The sequence below is a fragment of the Fundulus heteroclitus genome, unplaced genomic scaffold (assembly GCF_011125445.2).
Source record: "Fundulus heteroclitus isolate FHET01 unplaced genomic scaffold, MU-UCD_Fhet_4.1 scaffold_146, whole genome shotgun sequence".
Taxonomy (NCBI): domain Eukaryota; kingdom Metazoa; phylum Chordata; class Actinopteri; order Cyprinodontiformes; family Fundulidae; genus Fundulus; species Fundulus heteroclitus.
In genome coordinates this window covers 208039-227930 of record NW_023396558.1, presented here as the reverse complement: position 1 = coordinate 227930, position 19892 = coordinate 208039, and the positions used below count along the sequence as shown (strand labels likewise).

General features: G+C 39.6%; 1 protein-coding gene across 14 annotated transcripts in view; it reads right to left on the bottom strand.

Moving 5' to 3' along the window:
• The window catches only part of ctnnd2b (catenin (cadherin-associated protein), delta 2b), a 206627-nt gene that overhangs the window by 40367 nt on the left and 146368 nt on the right, over positions 1 to 19892 (bottom strand). For all 14 annotated transcript variants that reach the window (XM_036129208.1, XM_036129209.1, XM_036129212.1 and 11 more), the window contains 2 exons: positions 15153 to 15285; positions 7345 to 7558 (listed from right to left, as the gene is read on the bottom strand). In XM_036129208.1, coding sequence (XP_035985101.1) covers positions 7345 to 7558; positions 15153 to 15285 — 347 coding nt within the window. The remainder of the gene's footprint in view (positions 1 to 7344; positions 7559 to 15152; positions 15286 to 19892) is intronic.

Genomic DNA, 19892 nt, shown 5'->3' with positions numbered 1-19892 from the left:
ACACCATGAATGCAAAATTGCTCTCTACAAATCTGGCTTTCCTGGCAGAGTTACAAAAGAAAATTGATTTTTGAAAGAAAGCCATTGCAAGTCCTGTTTAATGTTGTAGGGAACACAATAAACACTTGAAAGGAGATGCAGAGGCTTAATGAAATACAAACTTTTTGGCCAACTTGCAAAATGCTATGTGATAATGTGTTTTCCCAGTGACATGGAAGCAGCTCAGACACCACGGGAAGATGGAAAACAGGGTAGTACTGAAAGAAGACCTGCTTTATATATATATATATATATATATATATATATATATATATATATATATATATATATATATATATAAATGCTGCTCATGTGAGGCATCTGTCAACATTAGTTGTCAGCCTCCTACGTGGCACTACCAGCGGTTGCTGTAAGTTGGTAAGTTGGTCCATTCAGTACAAGTCCTATATATAAAATTCAAGACCATGCACTGTCCTCTAAAGTGAATGGATAACTAGACTAGGAACAGTCTTGGAAGACATCTTTAGAGAACTAATCAGAAGCCTGGCAGCAGCATTTAGTGCATTATAAGAGTGTGAGAATGTTTGCAATGTGAGGAGTGTGAACCCTGATGTACAGCAAAGCCATCCTTTGTGTATCCTCTGGTGACGTGTGGCATCTTTAAAAGGCCCAGTGTGAGGCTTTGACCTTAAAAATTACAATTTGTCTCTATGGCAAACGAGAAAACCCTTAGATAACAGACACTGCTTATGTCACCTTCTTTCTTTGTGTATTTGTGGGAGGAAGCCATTCTTTGGCATAAAGAAAATGTAGAATGCAGCTCTGATGAATATGAGCTACATGCTAATAAGCCTCCTGAAATGCAGCGCACATCTTTATCCCAAATGTTCACAATATAAATAAATTATCTTATATTAACAGATTCAAATGGATACAACTTACAGAAATTCAGCACGATTTTTCAGTTCAAAAGAATGCAAATACGCAACAACTTTATTATTTTATTATTTCTAAGATATGAAAAACTTCCTAACATGTCTCCTTAAAAGCATTTTAAGTTTGACATCGATAAAATGTTCAAATGATATCTTCTAATCCATGACTTTGGGTTTAAAGGAACCCATTATGTATGTTACCACCAATGTGACTTTATCCAACTCATTTTCGTCAGTTTATTCAAGGTTTTTCCACTTGGGTACTCTCCCCAATGTCAGGCCCAGGCCACTACTGCTCTTTCAACCATGGGTCAGCCAATCAGAAGATTGCTCAGGCGTGAGATCCACTCGCAGCTGAAATTACTCCAGAGCGGTGGTGTGCCATAAATGGTGTGAGAGGCTATTTTACCTCTGGTATCAATACAGCATTCTGGGCATTACAACGATATTTGTTAAAAACGCAGATAAAACAAAACAAAAATAAATGTAAATCAAAGCAGGTCTATAACAGCTGATAAATTAACATAATAACCACACTTTTGATAAAATTACGGGCTCCAATTAACCCAACAGCGCTGACTCGATAAAGCAACCTAAGATCTGGTATTCTGATATTTGTTGATTCACATAATCTGATAAAAACAGTGGAGGAAGTCCAGGCATGTTGCTGACAGTGATCCATGATGCTGTGAGCAAAGGCTCTGATAACAAGCACAGCCACAACGTTTTAAAGGAATTAGAGTTAAGGGAAAAACAGGCCACTTTGCTGGAGTTATTTTTTATTTCATTCTAAATGTTTTCCCGTCAACTATCAAGGGCTTACATCATAACTAGCAACTGTGCATGCAGAAGATTCGATCAAATCGTCAGTAAAGTAAGTCGTTGTCTCCTTTGTACTCAGGAGAAGTTCTGGACATCCGCTGCCATGATTTGGTCAACAGGAGGCAATTACGCTGTTCCCAGATCTGACCTCTACATCAGAAACAACACATCCTTTTGACAATCACAGTTGGATGAAGCTCAAGTTTTTACACCCTTCTGTTGTTTAGTTAAAATCAGCTTAACATTTGGGCTTGGAGAGACATGGGGGACGCGGTGGCCTAGCGGTTAAAGCACGACGCTTGCATCCTGGGAAGGCTTCTAGTTTCCTGGTTTGAATCTGACAGATTGCCTCTCTGGGTCCCTGAGGAAGACCCGTAACCCATGAACGCTCCCCTGGCACCTCTTCCTAAGGGATGACTTAAATGCAGAGGACAACATTTATTGGAATATACAAACAATTGCAATGACAAAGATGATTTCAATGATAATTAGTATTAACTTGCTAAGTTAGGGCCTATAGAGTCAGCGATGTAGCTGTTTTTGAAAATTTCCAGAGTATTTTCAAGGCTGCCTTGAGGTGACTTACTGGACAGTGCATCTTTCTACTTATTGGACAACAAATGTTTCTACAAGCATGATCTGAATGTATCTGGCCCTGCCAGACTGCTAAAATTCTGGATTTTTGATATGATGCTTCATTCTGATAAACAGTCAATCAATTTAGAGATGCAGGAAGATATTTAAAGGAAAAGGGATGAATCTCTGGGGTTCTGTGAGAGAAAGAGAGTCATTTTCAGCAGATAACAGGAAGGCTGAATGAAGTAATAAAGTTTCTCTGTTTTTTCCTGTTGGAAATCTCAGCATTAAAGGCAAAGATCTCACTGGAATCAAACATAGATTAATATAATTAGCTAATACCTGACTGCAGTCTAACACACAGTTAGTGGTTGCCTTGCTCCTGATTTAAAGCCACCTATGGCAGGAAGGTTAGATTAAATATTTTGAATACTGTTCTTCATCCTCACATCCGAAAGGTATTGAATTTGGTACCAGCGAGTCAAAGCTTAAAAAAAAAAAAAAAAAAAATAAAAACGGAATCAGAAGTCTTGCAGATAGGAGTTTAACTAAAAGATTTGGAGACATTTTTTATTGCTCTTACTAGTATGTAAATTGCACTTTTTTTTATGAAGGTTTTCTTTTTAGACACATTGTGCTTTGATGTTCTACAACCAGTAAGTCAAGCAAAGAAGAGAGAGATAAAGGAAAAAGCCCTTGTCCTTCTCTGTTTCTGTATTCCACATATATTGACCGCGGGCCGCTCTCATTCTGTGCAGAATTATAAACCTAGGTTTACAAATCTCTGAGGAGAGTCCTTTAAAGTCTAACAAAAGCACCCCCTGGAAGCAGTACATTTCAAGTTTAAACATCCACATTGTATGTTTATGCGTAATGCTTATGCTTCATGCCCAAATGATCATTTTTAGCAGTAACCATGGGAGAGAAGACCGTAATTACACCGAAACAAAAGGAGAGGGACTGAACAGCAGAGGTTGTTTGTCGCAAACGAATGTGTGATTACGAATAGGTCACTGTGTGTGTGTGTGTGTGTGTGTGTGTGTGTGTGTGTGTGTGTGTGTGTGTGTGTGTGTGTGTGTGTGTGTGTGTGTGTGTAGCCGGCGAGGCAGGTACCTGGACATCCTGCTGTGATTCTGATTCAAAATGCTCACTAGACAAAGAGAAGCAGCCAGACGGGGGCTGGCGGTACAGAGTACGAGTGAAATCAGAGAAATGGTGAAAGGCAAAAAGGACAACAGAGAGACAGGAGGAAAACGACAGACGAGTTATGAAAATCCAACTGAAACGAGAGAGAGAGAGAGAGAGAGAGAGAGGGAGCGAAGGAACGGATTTCCTGTGGGTCAATGAAAGAGAGAGGACAGAGCGGTCTGTATGTGTCCGGTTGGTTATTCAGCTGATTAATTTGTGACAGAGGGGATTTCTGTGCTCCATGCCATGAATTGCTGCTCTAATTTATATGGTAATCTTCTTTAAGACTCTAGCTGCATACAAAACCCTTTTATTTCCATCTTTGGAAAGACTGAGACCCTTTCTAGACTCCCAAACACACATGATGATGCACAGAAACGCCGACACGGTTCACGCTCTGCAGCAAGTGAACCAGTAGGTGGGAAAGGAGAAGCCACTTCTCACCTTCCTGTTGGTATCATTTCACATTGTGCTGCTAGTGCAATTAAGGCTTCACATGTTGGTCCATGGCCACAATCCCACATATGGCTGTGGTGGAAAGTACAGCTGTAAATTATGAAAAGAAGGGATGCAGTTGGCTTTTTGTTTCAGGAGACTTTGCAAGGACACCTGGGTCACAGATGGAAAAGATCTCTGCGAGTTAAAAACCTCACTGGAAGCTCATGTTAGTCATTTTAAGGCTGTTTTGCTTTCATACGGTGCACAAATGACTAAGTTGAGATAACAAACTCAAACATTTAAACTTTGTTTTGAGTAAAAGGTCAAATTTAAACAATTTTAAAAATTAGCGTCAGATCTGTAACTTATGGAGAGCGTTTGTAAAACGAGGGAAAAATCTGATGTTCTTTTTAGCAACCAACGCTGAGTCAGACCAAAAACTAACACTTTTATATCAACTGTTAATAACTAGCAAGTTTCTAAAGACCCTTGTTCTATTTTGGAAAATGTTTTGAATAATTATATATTTTTTTCATCTGTCAGGTGTGGCATTTTCTGTCTTACCACCCGAACAGAGTATTCTGTGCAACCAATTTCTTAATGGGTAAAACATTATTCTCAAGCCCCCCCTAAATGATTTGGTGTATTTTTATTTTATTTTATTGACATTTTTTGCACCAAAAATCCCCAACAAATTCAATATAATGTGGTCTGAATATGAGTTTAAATAAATAATCACATAAACTGTGAGTCTATGATCATATATCTTTAATTTTCTCTTTACTTCATGGTGCTAATACAGAGCCCCATCAGTGAGTCTTTATCCAATCCACTCCATTTGCTCAGATAGAGTACGCCAACATCACTTAAATGCCAGTCGGCGTTTTCCCTGCCGCCTTGTTTTCTGCGTCTAGCACAGGGAGCAGCAGGTCAGGTCAGGAGGAGCTACTGGGAGGAAGGGATGGATAGCGAAAGTTTTTCAAGAAAAAAAAGTGTTAATCATCACACCTGTTAGCAACTAACAGCCTAAAGCTTCATGCAAGCAATGAACCAAGTGCTCCCTGCTTGACGGATAAAAACCTGGTTTACACTCCATATGTGAGAAAGATGCGTTCCAGCTCTAGCAGAACGCTGCTAGTCTGGATGCATTGGGAAGGTCCTAATGAGCTGTAGGAGTCAGGACCGAGGAGCACAGAGGAGGGGGAGGGGAGAGACCTCTGCAAGGATGAGTCCAGTGAGGGTCACCAACCTGTAAGATCTTAATGAGCAGCAGCAGGTCTAAATATAGCCACAATATTCACCGCAGGTCCATCTAAAATAAATAAATAAATTCCTTTGAGTTTTGGGAGATTTTTGAATTGTTTTTGAATGGTGATTTGCCTTTGAGTGGATTTAAAAACTAAAGTATTCAAATTTAAAATATTTGTAAAAATACCTAATCTGAAGATGTGGGGCATCGTTATCTAAATAAATATTACTAATATCATCATTTATACAAACGTAGCGCCGATATAATTTTGAATTGAGCCATGCTGATGGCAGCCAGATGTACATGCCACTGAAACAGGGAAAGCGGTGCTCCACAATTCACTTTCTGGATTGCATTGATGAAATCAAGGCATGGATGTCGTAGAATTATTTGCGCTTTAATGAACAAAAAAGTGAGCTATTGCCCTGTAATGTTTTTAAAGTCCAGGCCGATCTGGGTTCTTGATCCAACTATTTGACTCAGACAGCAACAAACCTGGGTATGGGACTGCACTATGATTTTAAACCACATGCAATCTGATTAAATCTGTTATCAAGTCCAGTTTTTATCATGTGAGATCATCGGCTAAACTTAAACCTTTTCTGTCACAGTACCATCTAGAGATTTTAATTGATGCTTTTCTTACGACCCATTTAGATAACTGTAATTTTCTTTATGTTGGGCTAATCCAGTCTTTAATCAGCTATTTCAAAACACTGCTGCATGCCTGTTAACTGCTGCACAGAAATGAGAACTTATCATTCCTGTATTGGCATCACTATAATGGGTTCCAGTTCATTTCTGAATTGAATTTAAATGTTGTGTTCACATAGTCAAACTGTGGAATAATCTGCTATCACAAATCATACAGGTCGACTCAATTCCTGTTTTTAAATCTTCACTTGAAACACATTATTATTCAAGTATATACTATTTCACTGCATGTATATATAGTATACATGCAGTATACTTAGTAAAGCCAGGCGTTACTCCCCTTAATATAGGACGTACATGCTGTGGGAACGAATTACATGGCAACCATGGAAGAAAGCCTATAAGAGGATGCAAAAGACTTGGGTGGAGGTTCATCAATCAGTAGAAATGCTCTAAATGTAAAGTCAGCGCTGCAGGTTTGGATCAAAACATAATCCTTGTGATGAAACGGCCCAGTCAAAGCCCAGACCTGAATCCAGTTGGGAATTTGTGTCAGGATTACCTGTTTGCCGACGCCCTCCATCCAAACTGACTGAGCTTGAACTCTTTTGCAGAGAAAAATGAGCTAAAACGGTTGTCTCCGTAGCGGTGTGCGTACATTTGCAAAGCACTGTATCTATAAGCTCTCGACATTCTGAAACATCTAAGTATAGCACCTGCTAGTTGGGATGTAGGTGGTGAAATAGGTGTTCTATCCAACAGACAGCCACACTCAGAAAGAGCACAACCGATATGGCAGAATTCATATTTATGGGGCATTAGCACGCTCGGTTTTATAAAATGGATACTACAAAGATAAATCCATACTTTCCTTATTTAGCCCTTGGATAGGAATCACCCTCGCTCCTAACCCACCCACGTCCTCCTCCGGGAATTTCTCTGCAGATCGGTTTTGAAAATTGAGTCATAGTCCTTTTTCAGAGCTGTCATTTCTCCAGCTCTCTCTGGAGGGGTGTGCTTTTGCTGTGCTTGATTGTAAGGATATATATAAACGTAAATCTATATAAAGTAACACTTTAAAAACAATAGCAATGCATTGACTGACGACTCTGTCTTTGTTTACGTCCCACGCGCAGCTTTTCTTGGACCTCAAATTAATGGACCATAAACCCATAATTTATAACACATTCTGGAAACTACTGTGGGGACTCTCGCCTTACTTTGCCTCACACCCTCTTCGTGCGGATGCATGTGTGTGTGGGAGTGTGTTTGCAGTTCTTGTCAGAGTACAGCAAGGCGCGCTTCCCTGTAAACGAAATGTTTGCAAGTAGCATGTGAAAGATCATCCCAAGCTCAAACAAAAAAATGCTGTTTGGAAGAGGCACAAGCAAACCTGTGCTACCGATCTCTCTGTCAATGAGAAACAGCAGCGGGGTTTCGTTTCGGTTGACACTTAATATTGAAATAACAGGTGTGCTGTACCTGTGAGCAGCTCTCGGATCTCCAGGTCGGTGGTCTTCCGCAGCAGTCGGACCAGAGCGGGTATGCCTCCACAGTTCTTCAGGGCGATCTTGTTGTCGTCATTGGCCTTGCCGTACACCAGGTTCCTCAGCGCTCCGCAGGCACTGCGGTGAACATCTGTCATCCGGTGGTCCAACAGGTCAACCAGCAGCTGGATTCCACCCTGTCGACGAATCTGCAGACAGCGGGAAGGGAAAGGCCAGTTCCTTAAAGCTCAGCCAGGTTGGAGCTAATTAAAAAGCATTTTACCGTGGACGTCAAGTATGTTTTCTCAATCACAAGTGAAAAATAGTACAAAGCTATACATGTAATGGACTTAAAATGTTTAAAAGATTAGCCATTGCTCTTTCTAAATCAATCGTGTGTGTGTGTGTGTGTGTGTGTGTGTGTGTGTGTGTGTGTGTGTGTGTGTGTGTGTGTGTGTAAATCTCCTTGCTTTCTTCTCTCTTGACAATAAGAAAATGAAGGCTGGCTCTCCATGCAAACAATTCATTTGACCTTCTTTTTTACCTTTTTATAAAAGGGGAGTTGTACAATGTTTGCACTTATTCCAAATAAACATAACAATAGTCAGAGGTCTTATATTGTTCATACGCAGCAGCTCAAACTCTAAAACTAGACTCACCTTGTTTAAATATAATCCTATCAAATATATAATCCTGTTAAATAAGTGTCTTCAGTTGTTATAGTTATCTCACTAACTCACTGTTGTTCTTTACCTGGTAAAGAACAACTTTAATGTACAACGTCAAATCCAGATGTATATAAATCACCTCAAATGTACATAAATCATCTTAAATCTCTGCTTTATTTCCTTTTTTTATTTTTATTTTTCTCGATCCACCGTATATATGTGGACACACTGTATGTACCTTATGCACCTTCTCCTCCTTGTGGCACCTTCTTTTGATTATTGAGCCGATGTGACAAGTGAATTTCTTCACTGTGAGATCAATAAAGTCTAAAGTCGAAGTCAAAGTTTATAAATGTAAATGTGCCTGTGCAAATTATCACTCATCCGGGTCATCGCATCAGCAAACAGGCTTAAATCGGAGGATAAGCAAATGGAGGATGGGTCTCCATGTGCTTAAAAAAAGCGGCGCTCCAACTGCAAATTGCTCAAGTGCGAGCTACTAGAATTAACAGAGTCCTGGATAGGTGTTGAAAGGTTTTCAGAAACTGACCGAAAGTCCACTTACCTCTGATTTAAGCCTGTTTGCTATAAAGGAATATGTCTGCCAAAGGAAGGTAAATTTGTAATGAGTGTTATGGCCATGGTCTAAAAAACAGATGGCTCTGTCTTGGTTGGGTCAAAGGATAACGCTGCTCTTCCTGACCGACAGCTGACGGGCATTTTGATACTCTGTGATTGTTTTGATGTGAACTAAAAGTGAAAACCAGCACATGTGGTGCGTCAACAGTAGGAGGAGACTCTCCCGTGGCTATATTTGTCAGAGTCAGTGGTCCTTAGAACTATAGTTTCTGGGTACCACACAACATAAACACACAAGTAAAATAAACAAAGTAATTCACGTGACAACCACAGTTATGTAACCATGTTTTATTATTTAGTCTGAATGGGTTGGAGATAGAAAGAGTTGATTTATCAGCACCAAACCGGTCTGGTTGAAAGTTTTGGGTTGCTGTCCTGATGGAAGTTGAACCTGCATCTCAAGACAGTTGCAGCCTCTGACAGCTGTTCTTCCACGGTCTGTATTTACCACCATTCATGATCCCATCAACTCTTACAGCTTTCCCTGTCCCTGCTGAAGCAAAAACCCCCACCACCCTGATTCAAGAAGGGGTCGGCACATCAAGTTCCCAGGCATATGTCAATGAGCCATTAAAAGCTGAATTGCTTCTCTGTGTCTGCTAACACATGCAGGACGATGTCTCAGTTGCAATCCAATTGTGGATTGCAACTGAGATTGTACGCAACACAATGCTGAAACTGGTGGAGGCTCCCTGCCACGCCATAAGCAGTATGTTCTTTAAAACACAACGTGTGTATGACACTCCATGCTCAAAAAAAGGCAACCATCGCGAAATAAACTTTCAGAGAGGTAGGAACTCGAATGTTTAAATGGAAACACAACGGGGTTCAACCGTTGCTTCAGCTGACATACTTAATAAAAAAGTAATTTACATGTTTAAGGAATGAAAATTTTAAGAAAAAACAACTTTTTTTGCATAGGATGGGATTTTTTCCTGAACAAAAAAAAAATGACAGAAATGAAAGGAGCAATAAGCGACATTTCACCACTAGGTGGTGCTTGAGCACTGTCTGTAGACCAAAACAACACGTGTCACAAGCAGTGCCTCTCTCTACATCCACTTCCGTTCTCACGCGTTGCCTCTTATGCGCATATTTGTAAAGGATGAAAACACAGAAAAACAGCATCGCCTTTCAGAGGTGAAGAAGTAAGTAATCAATCAATCAATCAATCAATCAATCAATCAATTTTATTAGTCAACTGCAATTTGCATTACAATCGAAAATTCAGTTCCAGTACAACCGTCCATCGGGGAACGATTGACTGAGGCCTTGCGTTGCCAGGAACGCAGCCAGTCGGCCGCTGCTACATGAGGGCAAGCCGTTAGGTGCGTCCCTACAAACTGCCCCAGACCCTGCTTTACGCGGGATCCCCAGGCGCTGCCCTTAACTCATGACTTTATAATGCTGTTAGCAAGAGAACATGTTGATCTGCTGGGGATGCTGTCCGCCATGTTGCTCCAGCACTGCCCTGCTCTGATGGTGGCATTTTAGGGCAGGGAGGGGCTTAGCCCTGAGTGGCAGCTGTTCACGTGCACGCGCGGCCGGCCCGGCTATGTAAACAAGAGACTGGAGAGCAACACAGAGAGATACGGTGTGAAGTCAAACCATAGTCCATCTGAAATATTATCTTTAGTTCTTCACAGCACTATTTTTTAGTTCTTTCTATCTAAAATAATGAAATGTCGCTTATTGCGCCTTCAAAGTTTGTATTTTTCAGTGTGAGATTATGCTTCTTCAATAAAAGATGCATTTCTTTTCAAGGCTTTTTGCACATCTTTACCAGGGGTGTTAATAAGTGTGAAGAGCGCTGTTGTGATCTAATTTACCTGAACTGCACAGGAAAAACCTCAATGCAATAATGAAGATAAATGGGCGCAAGAAGGTAAGAGCTGTAAGGCAGAGCACATTTCTTCAGTTGATACGACTATGAAATATAGTTTAGATCCTCAGGAGTTTAGATGAATCTCATAAATGACAGAAAGCTTACGTTTTATTACTTGCTTGGAGACTGATCAGGCAGAAGGTCGTACATATCCCTCAGTTTGTTGTTTCAGTACCGAAACTTCAGCTTTCTCAAGGGCGAAACATTGTTTAGCCTACAGAGTTTAGTTCCGGCAACCCTGCTCCACACGCCGCCACCCTTCATCAGTCAACTCCCTCATTTTACCTCTCACTCCGTGTTCAGTTCCTGGCGCCTGATTGCTCTTTGAAGAACTTGGTTCACCCTCATATCTGTCGTCTCCATAAGCCTTAATAAAGTGGAATTGAGCTGCAGCGAATTGACACGGAGGAGACAGATGGAGCGGCTTCCTGCAGGACACTGAGGGATGACAGCTCCAGACGAAGGACGGAGACAGCGCAGAAGCAGGAGCGCAGTCAGCGGCGGGGCTGGGTGCGAACGGTGAGGAGTTATTGCTGTCTAATACAGAGTGAAGCAGCCGTCATTTAAAGACACACCAGCTAAACGGAGCTTCTATTGTATGAAGACAAATCGACTCGCCTTCAGGCAATGCTCTAAATAACGGTAGTGTGCATTGCTTGTCTGTGTTACAAATAATGGCGAGATAACAATAAAGCAAATTGACAGTTGTCAGAGTTACAGCCAGCCCGCTCAGCATCTCGGAACCATGTTACATTATAAAGTTGTGTTGTTGCACATGAATATATTAAGTTTAAAGTGAATAATCTTACAATGGCCTGGATATTAGTGGTACCAGCTTGATTGTACCCAGAAATGTCTTTTCACTGTTTTAAGACTTTATGGGATGGACCGACAAGAATGAGCACATATATTTGCCCCCATTTTAGAGCCATCCCCATCCAATGAAAATAAACGCTGACCTTACTCAACCAGAAATGACGAGCAGAATTAGCAGAATTAGCTGAATTGCGGAAGTAAACCAGAAAACCCTGTGAAACTTGTTTTTAAGACTCACACCTTCTTTATTCACACCGCTGGCAGATTTGAGTTAAAAGTTATTTTCATTCAACCAAGAAGTTCGATTCTGATTGGAAATGTCTTTCAGAAGATAAAAAAAGAAACCCAATAGCTTCTCTATTTTTATTTAGATCTAACAAAAGCAGGCAAATTCCCTGTCAACCATTTTCTATTCCTTTTTTACTTAGTGTGATCAAACGAAAGAGTCTTTATTTGACAATTCTTTGTTGGGCAACCTCCTTACCATCACCCTAATCAGTTGCTGCCTTCACAGCCTTTATCAGAATCTCATGTTGGCTGCTTCTGTGATTGAGTTTGACACTCCTGGTTTAGATGGACATAGGATCAACCCATTTACTAATTAAATGCCCTCAGAGGAAAATTGGTTGCACTGGATTTTAGGGATATTTAGGGATATCAGATTAATGAGGGGTGAATACAATGGTAGGCTACACTTCAAAATTTGATGTATTACAAAATATGTAATTTTTCTTCCCCTTAACAATAACTGACTTTGTATTGGCTATTCAATAAAAATCTAATAGAACGAATTAAAGTTTGTGACTGTAGTCTGACCGAATGTGAAAAAGGTGAATACCTACAGAGCATCAGTACCGTAGGTAGATATTCAATTTAGAATATTTAATTAATTATATCATATGATAATTTTTTATCACTCATTATCATCATTATTATTATTACTACTACTACTACCACAGATAATAATAATAATAATAATAATAATAATAATAATAATAATAATAATAATAATAATAATAATAATAATTATTATTATTATTATTATTATTATTATTATTATCATCATTATTAATACATATTTCTAGTACACACAAACATTATCTGGAGCTCTTTTGCCCTGGTTGCGTGATGACAATTGATTTATTGAAGCCTTGTTATTCCTAAGTATTCTTTTCATTGTTATTATCTTCCAACAATCAAACTTTGTTAAAGCAGTAAAAGGAGTAGCATTGTTATGCAGTGTTATTATCTGAAAAGAAACATATGGTCATAAAGTTGTCCTACTATGTGTTTTCTTTATGCTTTTGTTTAGACAGTACTAGAATGTACAGACTGAGAGCAAAAGCACAGCATATTTTATTTGATTTATTTTCCCCACAGGCACCAGATCGTTATCCATCTTCCTATTGCAGCTTTATCACGCAAGCAAAGAGCTGTGCTGGAGAAATCTGCATGGGTCCACAGTGTGATGGCAGATCCGCGAGTCGCGACTGACCCATAGAAAAATTGATTTTCAAAAAAGACCCCTGAGTGCAACCAGATATGACTTAAAAAAGGAATTCAGGGCCAGGAAATAGGATTAATTGATATATTGATTGTGAGGGTGGAACAAAATACAAGGAGTAGTAAAATCTTGTGGCTTACAGAATAATTTAACCTCTCATTTTTTTCTTCAGTTTCCATCTGTGATGGCGTTGACACATCCTATTTTATGGCATTTAAGACTCCTCCAGGTATTCAGGAGGTAGACACAGACAAGAGAAAAGGAGACGTCCTCTGACCAAGGCAGAGAGATTCTTCCTGATCTGCGTCAGCGTTGACTTGGTTACAAAAACAACTCAAGAACTTCTGCAACATTGTTAGGTTGTTTTGATAAAAGGAAAAAGTTTTGTTTTTTTTTTTTACTTTTTACTTCACCTCCTTCAATTTTCAGCGCATCTATCAGGTTAAAAGCAGGTTGCCCCAGAAAGCGGCCCTAGTTGTGTTGGTATTTCTCCTGAACCTTCCAGATGGGGCTTTATGGAGAAAGGGTCCTACTTTTCTTACTCGCTGAATAGTCCCAGCTTCATAGTTAAGCCCAAAATTATTCATGTCCCTGGCAAATAATTTTACCAACATGTTTGCTCTGACTGGAAGTAATATTAACATTTTAAGAGGCCCAGCCAGAGTCCCAACTTGAATCTGATGGAACATTTGTGAAGGGAGCTGAAGAGTAGGCTGACGGCAAAGAGGCCTTCAAGCCTCAAAGCGTTGCAGCCAATCAGATGATCAAAAATACCATGGTATGTTCCATTTATGCTTTGTAAAAATGTAAATAAAACATATGTACCAAATATAACAGTTCTTTTGAATGACAGTCCTTGTACATAGTTTTATAATTACATTTCATATAGAAAACCAAATACCTTGGTTTAAAAAATAAATAAATACAAATCTACCACAGGTATTAATCATTTCAGACCCAATTGCATGTTTATTTGATTCCTTTTTAAACTCCTCTACACTTCTGCCAAATTTTGTTTTAATTAAGTCATTTTTATTTATAAAACACCTTTCACAGATAAAAATCACAAAATGCTTCACTAGAATTAAAGACATTCTTAAATAAATGGTAAAAAAAAACATCTCATAAGGTGAACGTAAAAGCCTGTCTAGTTAAGTATGTCTTGGAGTGTTTTTAAGAGAGTCAGTAGATGCTGTGGCGTGCAGAGAGAGTGGAAGGGTTTTCCAGAGCCTTGGAGCCACAGCCTCTTTTTCCACAGGTGCTAAAATGAATCCGAGGAACCGGCAGCAGACTATTGTGATAGATTTCAAATCTTAAACATTGTAATGTTCTCACCCATCTCTTTCAGTGCTGGCATCTTGATCACTAAAAGTCAGAACTGGTGTTGGCATCAATGTCAGTAAAGTTAAAGCAACTTGCTAACTATATTGTTGCTCTGATGATTGCGGTTGTATATATTGCGCAGCTCTCGTGCAATTCCTTTCAAATATACAGTTACACATCTTCCCCTAGGTTTGACTGCTTTTACTGATGTTATAGACTGAATCTGCTGTCAGACAGTCTGCGATGAATGCATAATGGTTCGATTTCACGGCTATTCCCAGACCCCACTTCTGGAGCAGCAGGTTCTGCTAGCGAGCTGTCTGCCAACATTTGCAAAGCTGCACGAGTGACTGAAGTTAAATTTTGTTTATTCCAAACAATAACATGTAACCCTGCTGTAAAACTAATAGTTTACCAATTAACAGGCTGTAGACCTCTGGTTGTTGGGCACTTCTTAGTTATATAATTCATGCTATCAAAACAGGAACAGTATGCAGTATTGAGGATTGTTAGTGGAAGCTGATTAAAAGGACGGGGCAGTCAAGTTTTTGCAATAAAGGTTCAAGGCAGTAAATGGAAATTAATGTATTTTGTTTATATTTATCAATCTGTGGTAGCATAACATCAGACGGTTTGAGCATCAATGATTAAGTAAAAACTAAAAGACAATCTCCAGCTTCAGTGTTTATTTTTTGGAGGTTATCTGACAATAAGTCAGTTTTTCTTTTAGTTTGATGGATAACTTTACCAAAGTCTTGTTTGTTGTGGCTTCAAAGGAAAAGCTTTTTGCTTGATTCCACTGGCATTCTCAATCATTTGTCACACTAATCGTAACTCATTCATTTCTAACCTTTTGTGATGAGCTCCCATTCTTTAAGCTTGCCATCACCTTAATCTTTAGCAACCTCGACAGATTCTCTATCGGATTCAAGCTCCCCCCTCAGAGGTTTCCCTTCAGAGTTCAGTACCTCAGATTTGATCTTGTTGTCTCCAAAGCAGAGGTGCTGAAGGTAGGCTGCTGCATTAGACTGGACTGATGGAAACTGATGCTGCAACATCTGGATCACCTCTGGCAGCTCCGGATCCCTCCAGCCAAACTCCCTGCAGACACGCACACACAAACACACACAGCACAGAGGTTACATGTTATTAGGCAGCTTGGTTTTATACTGTGATCCTGATTTAAAACATCCATGAGAAAATAAGGATTAACAAAGAAGAGAGGTATAAATGGAAGGTGGAGATGAACCGATGGAGGTGTTTAAATAACCTGCTTGAAGTGACGCAACATCTCAATACCTGTATTTGGACTTAAAACTCTAAATTATGTTTAGTTAAGAGGAGTGCATTTCTTTTTATTCAGCCTCACCAAACAACCGTTCTCATGTGAATACAGCATAAAACAAAGTAGATATTGAGCAATTTACAACTTTGTTATGACCTGGGGATTCTTCACAAAATCTAGCTAGTTTCAACTCTAAAACATCAATACAGTCTAGGACTTCAACACTGAATGCATGGCAACATTTTAGGGAAGTATAGTTTAAACTTGTGTACAAAAGAATAGATACTTTTTCCCAGTTTGCCCCATGCTCTAACGATCATGTTGACAATTAACCACTGTGTGCACATCTAATTCCTGCATTTCATTACTAGAATAGTAACAGGAGGATTTTTTTTTATCATTACTTATTTTGAAAAATATTAATTAATATAAATACAATATTTGTATACGGGGTTTTCAATATGCAAGATTATGCCAAATACTTCTAGAATATAATAAAGGTGTAGTGAGATATTGTGGAAAAGGTTACATTAAAATGCCACAATATTTCAAATCAAAAGTCCACCTCACAAAACTCTGTATAATTGTTGGCGGCACTTGAATTTGACTGGAAGTGAGCTCTTATTAAAAACGCCCATGAGAAAATAAGGATTAACAAAAAAAGAGAGGTATAAATTGGAGAGGTAAACTTGAATCTTTTTAATATTTGACTCTCTGGGTAAAGAGCCCGGTACAAACTATGGTTTTGAATGTATAATAATAATTTCAAAACAAACCTTCTGAGTGATTTTAATGACCTCTTATCGATGATGTCGTTTCCTACTTTTTAATTACTTTCACGTTTGACAGCCCTCAAGACAAAGCTGCAAAAAAACTATGTGACACATTCAGAAATTATGGTTTGACTCAACATGTTAAACAGCCAACCCACAAACAGGGAGTTGATCATTTTAGACCTCATCATCACTAAGGGTCTAAACATTTCCAAGGTCAGTGTAACTGATGTTGCCCTGTCTGATCACTTTTCTGTTATCATTTCCAATTACTCGGTAAGCCAAAGAGAAGTCATAAGAAAACACTGAACCTGCTCCACTGAAACCTTTAACCACATTTACTCTTCTACTTCCACTCAGTAGATTAACTAGTAGTAGTTTCAGACATCATTGACTGCATTGCTCCAATTAAAATGAAGGTTGTTTCTGGGGAGAAAAAAATCTCTGTGGAGAAGTGCTCCAGCATGGAGAAATGAAAAAAAGGAGTGTCAAAAAGCTGAATGCAGGTGGAGAAAGACTAGACTCCAGGTTCACTATGACATCTATAAAGAGAGACTTTACAGATATAACTTAAAGCTGAAAAGGGCAAGACAATCTTTCTTCTCTGAGATCATCAACAAAATCATTAATAATACTCGTGCCTTATTTGCCACGGTCGACAGGTTAACAAATCCTGCTGTGTTCGTGGCTTCTGAACTGCACTCCACCAGGGCCTGCAATGAATTTGCTAACTTCTTTACTGAAAAAATCCTCACAAAATTGGCGGTCATCTGTGCATCAATATCAAGTTCAATACCAAAGACGTCTTCAACTAGAACTGATTTTGAAAAATTTCCCAATTCTGTCAAATAAACTACAAAATCTTAGAAGAAATCGTACACCAAATAACATCCTCCTCCAGTTGTCTCAATGCTATACCTGCAGTTTTATTTAAAGGAGCAACAAGCAAAATTTCATTAATTTAGATAGAAAGAACTAAAAAATAGTTTTGTAAAGACCTAAAGGTATCTTTTTAAGGAGTAATATAGTACGACGGCATACATCATCACGCTGTGTTGTTCTATAGTCTCTTGTTTACAAAGCCGGATCGGGGCACATGCATGCATGTGCATGTGAACAGCTGTCACTCAGGGCCTAGCCCCTCCCGGCCCATAAAATGCCACCACCGCATTTACTTGCAGACGATCAGGACCTGTTATTACCACAAAAAACAACAGTCTTTGGCAAAGAAGTTGTCAGATAAGGAAAGAGACAAAACAAGGATCAACATTGGCCTCGTGTTTCCAAGGTGGAGAGCATTTTGACAGCAGAACTAGCTCCAGTTTGACTCAGAGCTAGCTTTCATCCTCCAAACAGATGATTAACTGCATGAAGTCAGGTGTTGGTTTTTGTTGGTGTTACAGTCTTGTTAGACTTGCCTTGGTATGTTGATTCGATTCAATATAATGCTACAATTGTGGCATGTTGGTTAATTGTTGGAGTTTGACCAGCAATGGGCCAGGCTTTACTGCTATGTTAGGGGAGTTGCTGGTAGCCCAGCTAACACAGTTAGCATTGTTAAATGCAGACCAGCAGGTTTGTGGGCTCCCCTCAGTAATCCTCACATACATTCAGGGCATTCTTTCTTTGACAAAAAATATAAAATTTAAATGGATAACTGGTCTGTTAATTAGATGTAGAGGTAGAGAGAAGGGTGGCTTGCCACACATCTTGTTTTGGTCGACAGTGCTCAACAGCCACCCAGTGGTGAAGTTTTGCTTATTGCTGCTTTAAGAAAGTTGTGCCTGTCATAATTTCTAAATTAAACTTGTCCCTTTTGTCAGGTGTATTTTCCCAGACCCTAAAAACAGCAGTTATCAAACTGCTGTTGAAAAAAAGAACACTTTGGACAAATTACTACTGCAGAACTACAGGCCCATCTCAAATCAATAAGATAATTGAAAAAGCCGTGTTTCAACAGTTAAATGCCCTCTTAACAATGTCCAGCCACTTTGACGTTTTACAGTCAGGTTTCGTGCTCACTGCTCACCACAGTACAGAGACCGCCCTTGTCAAGCTGTTAAATGACATCCATATAAATGCAGACTGGAAGAACCACAGTGCTGGTACTATTGGACCTTAGTGCATTTGATACTGTTGATCATTCTGTTAGAGTGCCTGGGAAACTGGGTCAGCCTTTCTGGTATAGCAGTCCACTGGAATAAATCCTCCTTAAAGGACAGAGACCTTTTTGTGTCAGTAGGAAACTTTACATCAGAGACGACAAAAATCACATGTAGGGTTCCCCAAGGGTCCTCCCTCTATTCAATATCTACCTTCTCCCTCCACCTCAAATAATAAAAAAGAAAAACATCAGTTACCAAAACTATGAAGGCGACACAGCTCTACATCACACTGTCATCAGGTGACTATGAACCCATTCAAGCGCTGAGTAAATGCTTAGAAGAAATCAGTGCATGGATGTGCCAAAATTTTCTTCAGTTTTATAAAAACTGAAATAAATAATTTTAGGACCAGTGGAGGAGTGATCAAAAGTTAGCACACAGCTTTCGCTGCTTCAACTAGTAAATACTAACCTGACTCTCGTCAGATGTATGTCGTTCCACAGAGCTTCACACATCCCTCTGGGATTGTTCCATTGAAGATGTATTTCAGAAGAAGGGGCCTTATTAAAAAACCTTGCAAATGATTGGATAAACCACTAACGTGCTACTTCAACCACTCACATCGAAACCAACACTAAAACTGACACCATCATTTCCACTAACAAAAGCCTTCAAAGCCATTCTCTGGTGTTCTTTAAAGGAAAAAAATATTCGGTAGATTGGACAATACTGATGAAATGGCAGCATCAATGTTACCTGGTGACCAGATTTCTCTCATGAAAACCAGGGATGTCTCTGATTTTGCTAAGTGGGCGGGCGCATAGTCTCTGTCGGGGGGTTGTATTTTTTGCCCAATCTGCAATGCTGACGTTGCAGGGAAGCCGCATTCTGCTCATCTCTTCTACTACGTCTGGACAGCGGTAGAACAGGGTAAATAACTCTTGCTGCGTTAAGCTTTTTAACTCCATCATGGTACACTGAAATCGGGGACATTTCCGAGGACAGCTTTTGCTTTGGACAGGTCATCCAAAACGGGAACTCGGGGACATCTGGTCACCCTTGCTTCCTCTCTGTGAGCCTCCATTGTTGTCTGAGTCCAAAAAGTTGCTACGTCACATCTATGAAAATCCCACCTGGCGATCCTGATTAGCTCTTCCATTTTATGTGGTACTGAAATCCCTCCCAATGGCAGTGATTCCAGATGAATGTGTGGAGCTGTGTGGAGCTCAACGGAACTACATCCATCTGGCAAGAATCAGGTTAAGTGAATACAGATCAGGCCCTAAATCTGGGTGTAGTGATGGACTCAGAAGCTGAACTTTCAAAGGCATCTAAACACAACTACCAAGCCGTCCTTCCATCACCTGAAGAACATTTCTAGGATTAAAGGACTCATTTCTCAGCAGGATCTGGAAAAACTAATCCATGAATTTATCTTTAGTCAAATTAATCACTGCAAGGGTGTCTTTACAGGTATGTCTTAAAAGTTGATGAGACAGCTGCAGTTGATCCAAAACGCTGCTGCCCATATCCTCACTAAGACCA